Raw genomic sequence first — 16,199 nt, 5'->3', positions numbered from 1 at the left:
TATGTTTAAATGAAGTTGCTTTTACAACACCAAAGACTTAATCATCCATTTCCTATATAAAAGGTAGCTACTTTTTTGCGTGGACCTCAAGTATACTATAGTATAGAGGTGGAATTTAAGGAAAGGTATTAAGCAGGCTGTGTTGTAGCTTGTGGGCAAGTAATAAATTGTATCATTTATCTTGAATGTATCATAGATAAGCTGCTATATAATGATTGCCACTCCAGATAGCTGTGAAATTAGGTGATTAACTAGTTGGTACTTAACCTTCTAATTTCTGTATAAGTCTAATTACATGAAATAGAAGTTGGGGTTCTGATTTTTTACTTTGTTTATCTATTTGGAGTGTCATTGTAACTACTGTATTGTAAATGATGGAAAATAATTGCATATGTTAAAAAAATAGTGTTATATTCTAAAAAATAAATAAATAAATAATAAAGTTACAAAAATAAAAATAAAATAAAAAATAAATAAATAAAATGGCCATAGTTTAGCGGTTCACCATATTGTAATAGAACAAACCCCATTAAAGCACAATTATGCTTTAATACGCTACCAGTGGACTCATGTCCCATTGAAAAAATCACTAATAAGGTCCTGATATAACTCACTTAAGCTCTAAGATGCCCTGCATAAACCATAGAAAAACTTGTTACCATTAGTCTTGAGGCCCTAAAAGTAAATATAATACTAGGCCTAAATGTTAGTAAATATTTGAGTGACAAATGTAAGAGAAATAAATACTAGGTAAAAAGAATGGTGATCATAAGAAAGAGAACCAGCATGATTTCTTGGGAAGCTACTCAAAGCAGAGGCTAAAAAAAGCACATCTTCCTTTTATTTATGTTAAATTTAATTCAGAATGTACCCTGACCTGAGCACAAACCACCACCACCATCACCACTACCACCAAAGAAAAATAGTCTTTCTCTAAACTGGCACTATAGTTTAAATGTCTCAAGCAGTAAGAATAATTATTATATATTGAGTGTTCTCTAGGTGCCAAACTCTGCTCAAGCACCTTTCATATAGGAATTCACTTAATCTTCACAGCAACCCTGGAAAGAGATACTGTATCATTATCCCCATTTCACGGAGTAAGAAACAGGCGCCAAAAGATTCAGTAACTTAACCTAAGTCACACAACTACCTACTAAGGAACAGAGCTTATAAACACCACTCTATGACATTATAATTAGTTGTTAAATTCCTACTCCCCTTTTAGACCATGAGAAACTTCAAGACAGATGTCACATCTATTTATGTTGGTATCTCCAGTGATATAACAGTGTCCTCATGTGACCTCAGTGAACATTTGCTGAATTGAATGAAATCCCAAAAAAAAAGGTATAGGTGGTTTTAAATTTTTACTTTTCTTCTTTGCTTCCCACAGATAATTTTGCTCATCGAACTGAAGTTCGGAAGTCTGTGGCCAAAAATAAGGATTGGCAACAATTTCTCACTCCAAATCTGGCTCTTATAGATGAACAAGAGTTTGAGATTACTTACTTGGTGCCATGGTGCAAATTAGAAAAGCCTGCAAAAGAAGGTAAGTCCTTCCCTCTTAGTTACTGTGAATTTTGATGGAGAAAATGCTACAGATTTCAAGCTGTAAAAACTATACTTCCATAGGGGAAAAGAAACCTGTGTTTTATATAGGAATATATTATAGTGATAAAAATGAATTTTAACTCTTTGCTTATTAAAACAATGAACATTGAACTTATTTTCTCCCCCAATTTGGAAAAGCCCTTAAAGTTGAGATACGAGTATAAAAACTGACATAGGGAGTAAAGTTTGAAAAGCTGGAGGTTGGGAGCAGAGAAAACATGTATTGATAAGTGAAACATAATGTATGAAATTTTGTCATAGTTTCATATTTTTTAAATACTATTCCACTTAATCTTAAAATATTAAGGATATTGTTGCTTATAAAATTGTTTTAGGGGACTTAAACTGTTAAGCTGAATTGCTGTAGTTTAACATTTTGGTTTTCCTTTTATTTCTCATTTTGAAAGTAATTACTAAAAGATTTGTCTTCTTGCTGACTTCACTTTCTTGCTCATTTAAGGAAATATTTACCTTAATGTAGTTTTAAACAAAGGTCAGATCTTTAAAAAGCATTAACTAATTGAAATTTTTTTATTTCTCCCATTATTCCCAACTCAGCAGTGTGTAAATTAACTAAGTGGCTTCTTGGACAGTGTCAAGTCTTGGTTCTCTTTTTCTGCTGTTCATAACTCTTTAGTAACTTTGTACTTTTTTTCCTTTTTCTTCTCAAAGCTCCTTGTCCCTAGTTCCTTGTTCTCTTCCTGTCCCATACCTCTGACCTTAAGGTTAAATGCTTTTCAGATGTTTATCTGGCTATTTAGAAACAATAAAATCATTCCCTTCGGTTGTTTTGGATTTTTTTCTTTCCACTCAAAAACTCAGACATCACTGGCTCCATCATTTGTTCCTATTAGAAATGGAATCCTATGGGGGTAAATTATATAAACAAAAAAGTATTTCCTCTTAAAATTAGAAAAAAGAGGAAATACAGGAGATCAGAGACTTCTTTTCTAATTCATTTCTTACCTAAAAGTGCAGATTCAGGCAGCTCAAAAACCTAGTCCTAATATAAATTTTCAATGTTTTATTGACAAAATTTATAGATTAAAAATATTGCAGATAATAGCTTAGTATATCTTCCCATTTTTATTTTTCTATATAAGCTGTTCCTTAAACTTGGACAAGGACTTGCTAAACAGAAAAGCAAGGAAAAATAATGCCACAATTCATAAATGTGTCCAGTTCTATGATCCTCCAAATCTGTGTGTGTAGATTAGCCTTCCAATGGAACCAGACTAACCTGATTAGAAATTTCCTGAATATCTTTTGTAAAATAATTGTTTTTCTCCCTATTCTAGGAGTCTATGAGCTGGTTATTTTTCAGATGAAACCAGGTGGGCCAGCTCTGTGGGGTGACGCATTTAGAAGGGCACTTAATGCCCATGTGGATCTAGGCTACTCAAAACTAGTTGGAGTTTTCCACACAGAATATGGAGCACTCAACAGAGGTACAGTTGTCTATTTCTTCTATGAAATTGCAACGTATACTGGTGATCTACTAAGTTTCTTGGGTCAGTTTGTCTCTTTTCTTCATTATAGCACATATTTAAATTTTCAGAGTTTTAGGATTTCTATAATTTCAAAGGTTGAAAAAACCTGTTTTATATCTTCTTTGTTTAGAATGTTAACACCTCATGAAGAATTTTTCAAATGTTGAACTACTCTTTTCCATGACACATCAGAATGGTGAAAAACTGCAGAGCCTCAGGAATATATCTGTTCTTTCATCTTTTTTTCCTCTAAGTTTATTTTTGTTGACTTTTTAAAATAACATTACTTGGGGTAGAGAGCTTGTCCTTGAATGAAAAAGTAGTACATATTTTCACGCATACTAAATACGTGGACGTACCCTAAAGGGGAAAAAGCATTTCCCACTACTTAGATATAATGCCATTAGCATTTTGGTCTATATATGTCATTCACATATATGTCATTTATATATATGTGTGTGTGTACAAATATATATCCACACATATTCATATATATATATACATATATATCTCATATATGTGATATAGAAGTAGACCAAAATATTATTTTACACACACACACACATATACAATATATGCTACAAATAATGCATATACATTGAGGTGCCTGGATGACTCAGTTGGTTAAGTATACAACTCTTGATATTGGCTTAGGTCATGATCTCACAGTTGTGGGATCAAGCCCTGTGTGGGGGCTGTGCACTAAGTAGAGCCTGCTTGGAATTCTTTCTCTCTCCCTCTCTCTGGCCCTCCCTGACTCCCTCATGGACATGCACATTCCCTCTCTCTCTCTCAAAATAAATTAACTTAAAATAAAAATGACCTCTTAGACACTTAAGTGCAGATATACACAGCATACAGGTAAATATACATATCTGTATTAATTATTAATTAATTAATTTATTTATTTACTTAAGTAATTTCTACACTCAGTTTGGGGCTCAAACTAAAACACCAAGATCAATAATTAAATGCTTTTCCCACTGAGCCAGGCAGGCATTCCCTAAATTGATTTTCAAAACATCTGTTTGGGGCATTTGACTTAAAGTTGAAAGTTATTATAGTCAGAATGCAGGGAATATTTTGTGGCAGACTCTTAAAAACATATGTAAAGTTCATCTGTAAGGATAAATAAGAATAGCAAATAAAATATTTGAAACACTCATTATATCTATTTGCCTCAACTTTCTCACTTGAATGTCCAGTGGACATCTCAAGCCTAACACATTCAAAGCTGAGCTTCTGATCTTTATTCAGAAATGTAACTTCTAGTAATATACCCTAAGAAAATAATCAGAATACATAGAAAAAGATATTTTAAGTTGGAAAATATATGAAGAGGAAAAAAATTATGAAAATTACTAGATATCCAGCTCACACCATATACTGAACTAGACTTCAAATGGATTATAGATTTCAGTGTAGACAAAAAGAAGTCATAGAATTACTAAAGTAAAATATAAATGTCTTTAATGATACGAATGAGAACTATATTTCTAAGCTAAAAAACAAACAGAAAAGGAAAAAATCAATTGATGATTTTATTTATTTTTTATTTTATGTTTTTAATCAATATATATATTTTTTTTTTCAGGAATAGAATTTAGTGATTCATCACTTACATATAACACCCAGTGTTCATCCCAACCAGTGTCCTCCTTAATGCCCCTCACCCCTTTAGCCATTACCCCCACCCAACACCCCGCCAACAACTCTGTTCTCTATATTTAGGAATCTCTTATGGTTGATTTTCCTCTGTTTTATATTATTTTTGCTTTCCTTCCCTTATGTTCATCTGTTTTGTATCTTATTCCACGAGTGAAATCATCTGATATTTGTCTTTCTCTGACTCATTTTGCTTAGCATTATACACTCTAGTTCCATCCACATTGTTGCAAATGGCAAGATTTCATTCTTTTTGATTACCACAAGTTATATTCCAATGAATATATATATATACCACATCTTCTTTATCCATACATCAGTCAGTGGACACTTGGGCTCTTTCCATACTTTGGCTATTGTCGATAGTAATGCTATAAACATTGGGGTGCATGTGCCCCTTCGAATCAGCATTTATATCCTTTGGGTAAATACCCATTAGTGCAATTGCTAGATTGTAGAGTAGTTCTAGTTTTAATTTTTGGAAGAACCTCCAAACTTTTCCAGAGTGGCTGCACCAGTTTGCATTCCCACCAGCAGTGCAAGAGGGTTCCCCTTTCTCCACATCCTCGCTAACATCTGTTGTTGCCTGAGTTGTTAATTTTAGCCATTCTGACAGGTGTGAGGTGGTATCTCATTGTGGTTTTGATTTGTATATCCTTGATGATAAGTAATGTTGAACATTTTTTTCATGTGTCTTTTAGCCATCTGGATGTCTTCTTTGGAAAAGTGTCTATTCATGTCTTTTGCCCATTTCTTCACTGGGTTATTTGTTCTTTGGGTGGATGATTTTATTTTTAAAAGGCTCAGGGGCACCTGGGTGGCTCAGTAGGTTGAGCGTCTGACTCTTGATCTCAACTCAGGTCTTGATCTCAGGGTCATGCGTTTAAGCTCCACATTGGGCTCCACACTGGCAGTGAAGCCTACTTTAAAAACATAAAATAAAAAAGGGGCTCCTGGGGTTCAGTTGGTTGAGCTTCTGACTCTTGATTTTGGTTCAACTCACGATCCTGGGGTCATGAGATCAAGCCCTGTGTCAAGCTCTGTGGTGAGCATGGAACCTGCTTAAAATTTTCTCTCTCTCTTTACCCCTCTCCCCTGCTTGGTCTCTCTCTAAAAAAATTAAAAATAAAAACAAAAAGTCTCAGTCTTTCTGCATGCCCCAAAACACCTCAAGTGAAATTCAAAAGCAAAAAGAAAAATGAAGATTTATGCAAAGGCAGACCCACAAATGACTACTAAAGAAGATACAGATTAAGACAATAATGGGATGCCATTTTTACCTAATAAAGACATACTTATATATAGTATTTGATAAACTGGGAAAAATAAGTACTCATATATTGTGTAGGGTTCATACTGTCTTAATCATTTCCCAAAATTTGGCAATAAAAATAAAAGGTTTAATTTTTAAATTATTTTTGCCAATATTCTAGGAAACATGTATAGATGTGTAGGGTGTTAGGTTACATAGGAAGTTTGAAAGGATGTGAATGATGATGTTAATGTTTATTAAGTCTACTTTTTGTACAGTGAGCATATATAAATTTTATAAGAAAAAACTACTGAAGTCATGTTTGCACAGTTTTTAATCTTAAATTCATTTTCAGAATAGGAGAAGAGTAAAATGTTGAATACTCAGGACATAATTTCTGGAGGACAGTTATAGTATGTACACTGTACATATAGAAGTATATATAAAATATTTTTGGTTCTCTCAATTTGAATTTTAGGAGTTTATGTTGAGGAAATAATCAGATCCAGACTGTCTAGGTTTGAATCCCAGCTTCACCACTTACTGTCTTTGTGACTTAGCATTAATTACTTAACCTTGTGGTGCCTTACATTGCTTATAGATAAAATAATGATAATCATATCCTAAGAGTCCTGTGAAAAATTAAATGAGTTAATACATGCAATACTCTTAGAATGAGGCCTGGCATATAGTAAGCACCCAATAAATATTACTAGTAGTTATCTTCGACATTATTATTATTGTAGATCTGCATGTTGCTGCTGCTCTCAGAAAGTTTATGTTAGTTAATGTTACTTACATAAGGAAATACTGGAAACAGTGTGGTATGACCCTATCTATGTAATATATTTGTAATACACAGACATTTACATCATAGGTCATGTACCTTATGTAGCATATACACTGTGTGTATATACATATGTAAACATATAAAAACATATACATATGTACATAGATATGGAAAGAGATACACCAAAGTAGAAAAGTGGTTATTTTAGGGTGGTAGGATTAGAAATGATTCCTGCTTTCTTTTTGTTTATCTCCATTTTCCAAAATCTGTACAACTAATATGTATTACATTTAGTTATAAAAATTTTTCAGTGTTCTATAGAATCCTGAAATATTTTGAATAATGTAAATAGTTAATAAGGGATTGGGATAAAAAAAGTTGTCACAAAGAGAAATTCACAGAGCCATTAAAAATTAAGGTTACTACCATGGAAAATACACATTGTTGATTTTTAAAAATATTCTCAAGCATAGTATACAGTAAGACCCTAAATTGATTTTACTAATTTTTTAAAGAAATACACTAAATATTAATAGAGGTTTTCTCTGAGTAGTTAAAATTATGCTTTTATTTATTTATTTTTTAACTTTTAGTTTAGGGAGAGAGAAAGAGAACACAAGAGAGTGGGGGGAGAGGGGAAGAGGGAGAGGCAGGGAGGGAGAGAGAGGAGACAGAGAGAGAATGAGAATCTTAAGCAGGCCCCACACTCAGCACAGAGCCCAACATGGGGCTTTATCTCTTGACTATGAAATCATGACCTGAGCTGAAGTCAAGAGTCAGACGCTCAAGTGACTGAGCTACCCAGGCACCCCCAAACTGTGCTTTTAATTTTTTTGTATCATCCAAAATTTTAGTAGTCAATATTTCTTTTATAATCTTGCTTTTAAAAAATAAAATAAAATAGAATATAGTAGGACATCATAACACTTGGGTCCAGCCTTGATTGTGTCTTTAGTGCTATTACTTTTTCTCTCCAGCCATCTGTTTCTTCAACTATAAAACCAGTTCAATTGATTTATAAAACTCTCTTCCAAATCCCTGACCCTTCTGAAATCTTACTAACATACTTAACTTTACCTTTTTGATATTCACTATTTTGATTTAAAGCATAAGACTTAATGTTTCTGATTAGTTTTTCTGTATTTCTTACTTGTAGTAACGCCTTAGTCTTTAGAATCTATTTTTGGTTATTTCTGCAGTTCACGTACTTTGGTGGAATGAGAGTGCAGACAGTCGTGCAGCTGGGAGACACCAGTCTCATGAGGATCCCAGAGTTGTGGCAGCTGGTGAGCTATTTCACTAGGCATGAATTATTCATACAACAAATCTCATTTAGTTAATAACCTTATATGCCTTCATATAAAATGCTTTTTTCCAGTTCGGGAGAGTGTCAATTACCTCGTGTCCCAGCAGAATATGCTTCTGCTTCCTACGTCATTTTCACCTTTGAAATAGTTTTCCACTGAAAGACGAAGCACTGTATTAACTGCTGTAACATGTGTCTGCTAATGGTGCTTAAATTCTCCTAAGGGATTCTCACTTTTCTTTGGAAGGTGGTAAGTGAATTTCCTAGGTCTCTACACTTTTAAAGCTCTTATACCCCCCTTCATCTGTTCCTTCCCACCTCAGGAAATAATTCTGTTCATTCTCCCCTTGGCATTTCTGTATGTTACATATTATAAGTTCTTGCCGTAACTACCTGAGGATCTCGATTTTTCATTTGTTTTAGAATATCCTTTGTACTCTATTTTGACAACGCTCTACTTTTGTAGCAGTTTCTTAAATTCAAGTGATGATTTTACAGTTCTGTACCTGATATTTTAAAATTATTTTATATAATATCTTTTCATCATGTCTTTTTTTGAGCTTTAAGATCTTTTTTGCACAATAAAGTTTATTTTGTGATGAAATGAAATTCCTAAGAACCTAAGGTCAAATATATTTCTTTATCTTGACAAAGTAGTGTCACTGGTCATCTGTATTAATTACGGTTTTCAATTTCAATTACGGTTATGAGTCACTCTAACTTGGAATATAATGTAATTAGGTCTCGGTGTTTAAAAACTACAGATGACTTGTTTTATGTGCTGAAATGTGTTCACTTATAGTTAATTTTTGTTCATTTTGGATCACTAACAAAGATACTTGGGACAACTCTGTTTTAAAACGATCTTTGTGGTTATGGGAATGGTTGCCTGAATAAAAGCCTACATATCCATTCTGTAGGGTTTTATATGCGTTTTGTATTTATATTCTTTTCTCTAGAGCTTTTACAATGTTGCTATAGGGTAGTGACACAGTAATAATTTAACAAATTTGTTAAATTTACATCAAGAAAATAGCCTGGTAATAATCCCAGAAAGAAAGTTTTCAGTACCACCACGGATAGGCTAGAGTTTTCCTTAAAGCACCTTTAATTTCCATTTTAGTTTAGCGCAGCTGCGTTCTAAAACTAGGTTCTTCGAAACTCTCCATAGTTTATATTTAGAGCTATGTTGTTTCTAAAACATATTGTGAATATGAAATAGTAAATAATGAATTAGCTGTCTTAAGGGAAATTTACAAAACAAGTACATTCTAAGACTCCTAATAGAAGAAACGTCTAAAGGATTAAAACCAAAAAATTGAAAGGAAAGGTGAAATAGTCTTCCAGTGCAGTCTGTACTATTAACAGACAGGAATCCAAATAAAAGCTTTGTGATCCAACTGTTGTCATGTTTCTGCTTCCCATTAAAGCAGAGCTCTCCACAGAATGATGTATATTCACCCTCTTCACTTCCTGTTCTTCCCGCAACTTGATCCTTGTCAGTCTACTGAAATGACTCTTTGGAAGGTCACCAAAGACCTTGTCGTACCAAATTCAACCCTTTCCTCTGCCTCTACCTTGCTCATCTTCTCTCCAGTGTTGGACACAACCGACCACCTGTGCCTTCCTTAAACGCTGGATTCTGAACTTCAGTATATGGCACCATACTCAGACTTTCCTCCTCACTGGACAGTTCTTATTCCCTTGCTGGCTTCTCTCTAAATGTGGGTAGGATCTCAGGGCTCAGGAATATTGTCTTCATATTCTCTATAGGTCAGACCATTCAGTCCCAAAGCTTAAATACAATATATGTACTGTGCTGATGTCTCACACATTTTTATCTTCTTTCCCATCCTTGTTCCTGAGCACCAAACTGAAATAGCAACCATAGTTTAACACAAACACCTTCTTAGTTTGGGTCACAAACTAGATACCAAGGACCTTGATAGCTCTCTCTCCCTCAACCCCCACATGGAGCTTGTCAACAGTGCCATTGGCTCTGTCTGCAAAAGAGATCTTGAACATTCCTATCCCGTCCAATATCTCTTGGCCTCCCTACGGTCCTTTCTCCCCATACAACCAGCATTCGTTCTGAAACAGTGATTAGATAAAACCGCCACCTTGTTTAAAACTCTCCAGCGGCTCCTCTGCATTAACAATAAAATCCTGATTCCTTAATGTGGCCTGGGAGGCCCTACAGGTTCCAGTTTCTGCCTCTTCTCCCACTCTGGACACATTGGAATTCTCTCCCTCCTTCCCCAACTTGCTAAGTTTTTTCCCTAATTGGGGCCTTTGTCACCAGGTGTTCCTTCTTCCAGGAATGTTCTCTCTGCCCACCTTCAAATGTTGGCTCCTGCTTAGTCAGTTCTGAGCTTAAATGTCAATTTTCAGAGGGCTGCCTCTCCATCATTATCTCATTGCCATGGCTCATTTCCTTCTTAGTACTTACTATGGTCTGAATTTATTATATTTGTCTACACACCATCATGAATGCAAATATAATTTCTCCACTGAAATTCTAGTTCATTAGAGCAGAATTCTGTGTTCAACTCTGCATCCCTAGAACCTAGAAAAGTTTATGGCACACAACAGAGTTCAATATACATTTGTTAAATTACTATAGGATTCCAGACTAATTTTATGAGGGCAATTTTAACTGGTACCCCACTTCACCAGAAAGAGCCCTCTGCCATTTTAATAGTGGTCTAAACAAGCTCTTTATCCACTGAGCCACAATTTCCTCATATATCAAATGGTATTGCTTGCTCCATAGGGCAGATAGTTAATTAGGATTACATGAAGTGCCTGACAATACAGTTAAACACTGGGAAAAGGTAGCTAATTTTCTTACACTTTTTCATATTTCATATATGCATTACCATTTTAAAGGTTCCAAGGGTTTTTTTGAACCTTCAAATGCTTATTTAGGCTTTTCTCTACATAGAAGGTTTTCCTCAAGACTCATGTATAACTTACATGATGTAAATTACTTGCCTTTTTGTCTTTCAGTAGTTTTCTTCTCTCCCTTAGTGGTCATTTTCCACAAAGAAACAGTTTTCTAGAATTTCACTAAAGTTGTGGTAATGTGAACATTTATGAGGGAAAGACAGCTGGGAGACAGAGACTGAGTGGCCTAGAAGGCTCCGTCATAAACCAACCAACGCCCTTGCTCTGCACACAGCCAGATGTGACCCTTAGTAAAGGACTGATCACTACCCATTGTCCTGTCCATTCAGAGGAGGTCCCACATAGAGCCATGACTCCACTGTGCAGCCAACCGTCGGTGTTTGAGGGAGGTTCTTCATGTAGCGAGATAAGCAGACAACTTTTCTGAGACTTTGCTAGTGAGCTATGAGAGGCAACTACATGCAAGTCTCAACAGAGCCTGCATAACCTTGACTTGTGATTGCACAGAATTTCTTACACAAGGAAGGCACCTCTGATGTTCCTCTACTGTTTCCACTTCTCTGCATCTTCCCCAGGCCACATGTCCAACATCTTGCGAGAATGCTTGCCACACTCTGTCCTTCTATTTCAGTTGAATAAGCAAAGGAAAACTGAAGGCAGCCTTTGTCTCTACTATGCCAAATAAAGCAGTGAGATTTTTATTAAATAGTCTTAGCTACACAGTATTTTCAGAGATCTCTATAAACTTCAAAATCATTAAGCTGAGTTTTATCTAAAAACCTCTTAAACTTAAGATTTACTATCTTAACTGAAATATGAAAGTGTAAACACCCTTTCTTTTATTTCCAAGTAGTCCCCGCCCCCTTTTGTAACAGGACATTTAGCCTTTTCTACTACATAGCTTCCCCACTATAGGCAGACATTTCTTATTCCCCTAATGGCTTTATAAGTGTCAACAGTAGGTGGTGCTATGGTTGCATGGAAATAAATTTGCATAGACCAGCAGAACTGCCACAGCTTTATTTCGTGACTCATTACAACATAGAAATATGTTTTCTTAACACTTCATATAAAGTTACTGACATACAAAATTTTTTTTTCCTTTTAATGAAAATGATTTAACTTAGAAATCTTTTGTGAAACTTTTGTCTAGTTTTGCAATTCTCAGATATTCCAGTGCAAAAATAGATCCCATTAGAGACAGCATAAAGTGCTTGGAATGAAGGGGCCAATGATAAAAAGCACAAAAAAACATAGCTTCATCCTAGGGTATAAGAAGAGAGAAAACTTAATCCTTATTGGAAATATAAACATTCTATAAAAGGGATGCAATGATTTTGAAGAGAATTAGAGCTATCTTACTATAGTACTATATCATGACTAGTAAATTGTTATAAGGATACAAATTAATATCTTCGTATCAAAGTGGTTCAGTATTATATAGGACACATGGCTCTTTGGAAGAAAATTAGCTGATATATACAACCACAAGAAGAAAACAGACAAATCCCTTTTGTCAATGATTACAGTGAATGAAGGATATGCAACATATAATAGTCACAATGCACACGCTTTCAGTACAGATATTGAAATACAGTAGTCTGAGGTTTGGCTGTTTTTTAACAATGAACTGTGCTGAATGTTTACGTAGACAGGACTTTGCTACTGTTTTCTTTTGTATTTTTCATATTCACAGTTGTTAATAAAGTTTCCAAGATGTCCAAAAGAAGCAAAAGCAGCAATCTCTGAACACTTTTTTTTGAGAATTTTTGAACCGTACATACTTACATTTCCACAGGGAATATATATAGAATTTTACTTGAGAAGAGAATTGGTAAAAATTTCTACTACGATTAGGTTTACACAGGAAAATGTTAAAGATTACTATCTGGATAGTCTAAAAGGTAACCACAAAGTCAGTGTGTAACAGTAGATTGTTCCTAGCTTTAGAAGAGATCTTTTTAAAATCTATATTGAAATGGGTTTTTTTGTTTTTTTTCAGAACAGTTCACAGTGTCTTTTTATGGCCTTGAAGTCAGAGTAATTAAAGCCAAGAGCTACTCAAAGATTTAATAGACAATTAGAACATGATACTAGTGAATTGGGAAAACCAACAAAAGTTTGATTTTGAAAAATATTAAGGAGAAAATTATGAATTTTATGTCATTATAGATAGCACAAAATATAATGACCTCATCATGCCAATAGTTACTAGAATAGGCCTTTATTACCTGTTTATCATTTTAGAAAATATTGACAATTTCTAAGTCATTTTCTTTTTCCAAACAAGTTATGTGATAACTTTCTGTAAATTTTCAAAAATATAGATTTGAAATAGATCTGAAATCTTACACCTTTAGAGTTAATAAATTTTAGAAAAAGAAGAAATCAGTAATGACACTGAAAGATGGCCTAAACTTCACCCAACAAGTACTTCTCTCATATTTCTGTTGTCTTAAGGCAGATCACATTAAGCATTGGTGAAATATTTTTTTAAATGTTTACTGACTAAAAAAAAACAGACTGGTTCAAAGAAGTCTGAAAGATTCCATGTGGGGGGGCATTTGCATTTTTGTATTTTTTCATGATTGATTTGGGGCTGATGAGATGACAATTCTGAGATTGTCAGAATGGGGTGTCTAAGGTCTTCAAAGCCAATTATTGGAAGGTACTAAATGCCTTCAGCACAAGTTGTGTTACCCAACAACTTTTGAAGCTAGTGATCTTCTTTGTGAAAGTACTCATTAGTCTTGTGACCCGAATGACAGTTAAACTTTTTTGGCTTTTGCGCTGTTGCTATTTAAAAAAACAGAAAACGCTGCCCAGTATTCCTTCACTGGGCTCCCACAGCAACAAAACAACCTATATTTGTAAACCTGTTAGCTGAATAACATGGCACAGGATTATCTACTGAGACTTAATTTCTCCCCACCCAATCCATCCATACATACTCAATTCAGCTATAATATACAGTCAAAAAATACTTAAAAAACTGAGATTAAGAGTATTTTAAATGATGACCTTAAACTCAAATATAACATTGTCATGAGATCTTGACCATCACATTGTTATCTAGTCACGAGGCACTAGTCAGAGGATCCATCTGCAGGCTGCCATGAGAAATGGCTAGTGAGGCAGTGAGGCCATATTCCTCTATGCCACGGGTTGTACAAAGAGGCCCTTCCAAGGATTCACAAGTTACTGGCAGAATTTAAAATTCCAAATAATGTTAAAAGCACAAAGATTTCTGTCAAGATACAACTCCATCTTTTCATATTCTAGATTAATTTAAAAAGCCAGAAATAATACTACACTTATGGCAAACGGGAAGATCTTGAGATGCAATGTACCGTGGACAAATGGACACAGGACTCCCTAGGTTTGAACACGCCATCTCTTTACTCCCATGACCTGGCTTCAGCAGCTTCAGCCTCAACAACCTGGCTGCTCTTCGCCTCTTACCAGGATCTAAGTTTATTTTAAAATAAAATGACCCCTGGAGACCCATGGCTCCAAGCAAGGGACAACATAAGAATGGAACCAAGCCTCGCCTGTCTTGAGCCACCCACAGCTTGCATGTTCCCGCCACCAGATCAGCTCATCGAAGAGGGAATCAATGCAGGCCTTCCCCACACATGGCACCATTTTGTCACCTGATTATGATGCTGACAGACTCTGAAGCTGAGCAGCTTTCACAAAAGGGTGTGTGACACACCATGGTCCTTCAGGGTTTCTGAGCAACATGGCACTAGCAATTCTGGCACACTCATTGCCAGCAATGGATGTGTCACCAGGAAACCGGTCTCCTAGCATGGCACGGCTTAACGAATGAAGATGTACATGCCTTTTGATTTTGATAATCACTGGCCATGATTACTTGATGAATTATTGTTGCAACCCCAGTGAGAATACAAAGGAACAAAAAAAAAAAAAAAGTGTGATTTCAAACCCATATGTCCACTGGGTTCCATACCAGAGTTTCACATAGGTATACGGTAATAAACTAAATTCAAGTCTTTTTCACTTGAGAGCCATTCAAGGTATAGGCTACAAAGGCACTGCCCCTGTAATGGAATTTTGTTTTCATTGCATTGAATTGCATTGCATTGAAGATAGTATCAGTACAGTATCCAGTTTACTTCTTCCCACAAAAAAACATCCAGCTCTTGCTTTTGGAACGCTTCACATGATGCAAAGGGAAGGCCGGTTCCTCCTTTCTTTCAGTCACCCTGCATGAACAGTGTTCTTCACACGTAACTTTCTTTCACTTTCTCATCCTTGAGAAAAGATGTGAGAACTGCAACATCCACTACTGTCTGATTTTTGTGTAATGACAAGTCCTTTAAGTGGTCATCATCACTTTGGTCCTTGGCAAAGTTTACAAATACCTGTCAAAAGAAAGATGGACCTTTATAAATACCTCTCTACTTGCTCTTTCTTTATTCCATTGTATTTCCAACGTGTGGAAAGCAGGGTAGGAGAATATAAGACTGCATAAACAGATTAACAAGAAAACTGCGTGAGGGAGAGGGGATACTTGATAAAAAGCTTTAAACATTTAAAAACTGAACTTTTCTATTGCCCCTCAAATCACCAACTGCTCAGTCATCTATTTTGACTCATATAGGCCAGATTAAAAAGGAAAGAGAGAAAGGGGCACCTGGGTGGCTGTTAGGTGTCTGGCTTCAGCTCAGGTCATGATCTCATGGTTCGTAGGTTTGAGCCCTGCTTTGGGCTCTGTGCTGACAGCTCAGAGTCTGGAGTCTGCTTCTGATTCTGTGTCTCCCTCTCTCTCTCTCTCTGCCCCTCCCCGACTCCTGCTCTGTCTCTCTCCATCTCTCAAAAATGAATAAACGTTAAAAAAATTTTTTAAGCAAAATAATTTAAAAAAAGGAAAGAAAGACAAAAAAACCCTAACATTTACTAAGTAGTTAAGTGCCAGAATCTGGTACCTGAGGTTATCTGACCTAAATATTTATGTATTCATTCAATCTTTATTCATTTGCTTATTCATTTATTTATTAATTTATGAGCAAGGAGGGGAGAGGGGGGGAGAAGAGAGGGGAGGGGAGGGGAGAGAATCTTAAGCAGGCTCCAGGTCCAGTGCAGAGTCCAACACGGGGCTTGTTCTCACAACTGTGAGATCATGACCTGACCCAAGATGAACCACCCAGG

The 16,199-nt window shown here is 35.5% G+C and overlaps 2 protein-coding genes across 2 annotated transcripts in view; one reads left to right on the top strand and one right to left on the bottom strand.

Annotated features, from left to right (window-relative positions):
• Window positions 1-9,034, top strand: part of LOC115277085 (protein NipSnap homolog 3A-like) — a 13,263-nt gene extending 4,229 nt beyond the window's left edge. The window contains exons 3-6 of the mRNA XM_029921199.1: window positions 1,397-1,552; window positions 2,913-3,062; window positions 8,011-8,097; window positions 8,190-9,034. Coding sequence (XP_029777059.1) covers window positions 1,397-1,552; window positions 2,913-3,062; window positions 8,011-8,097; window positions 8,190-8,266 — 470 coding nt within the window. The 3' untranslated portion in view covers window positions 8,267-9,034. The remainder of the gene's footprint in view (window positions 1-1,396; window positions 1,553-2,912; window positions 3,063-8,010; window positions 8,098-8,189) is intronic.
• A 2,989-nt stretch (window positions 9,035-12,023) lies between these two features.
• The window catches only part of ABCA1 (ATP binding cassette subfamily A member 1), a 128,189-nt gene continuing 124,013 nt past the window's right edge, over window positions 12,024-16,199 (bottom strand). Inside the window, exon 50 of the mRNA XM_029919638.1 lies at window positions 12,024-15,412. Coding sequence (XP_029775498.1) covers window positions 15,272-15,412 — 141 coding nt within the window. The 3' untranslated portion in view covers window positions 12,024-15,271. The remainder of the gene's footprint in view (window positions 15,413-16,199) is intronic.

This window comes from Suricata suricatta, chromosome 13 (assembly GCF_006229205.1).
Source record: "Suricata suricatta isolate VVHF042 chromosome 13, meerkat_22Aug2017_6uvM2_HiC, whole genome shotgun sequence".
Classification (NCBI taxonomy): Eukaryota; Metazoa; Chordata; class Mammalia; order Carnivora; family Herpestidae; genus Suricata; species Suricata suricatta.
The sequence above is the reverse complement of the archived record's forward strand: the minus strand, read 5'-3'. Positions and strand labels throughout refer to the sequence as shown.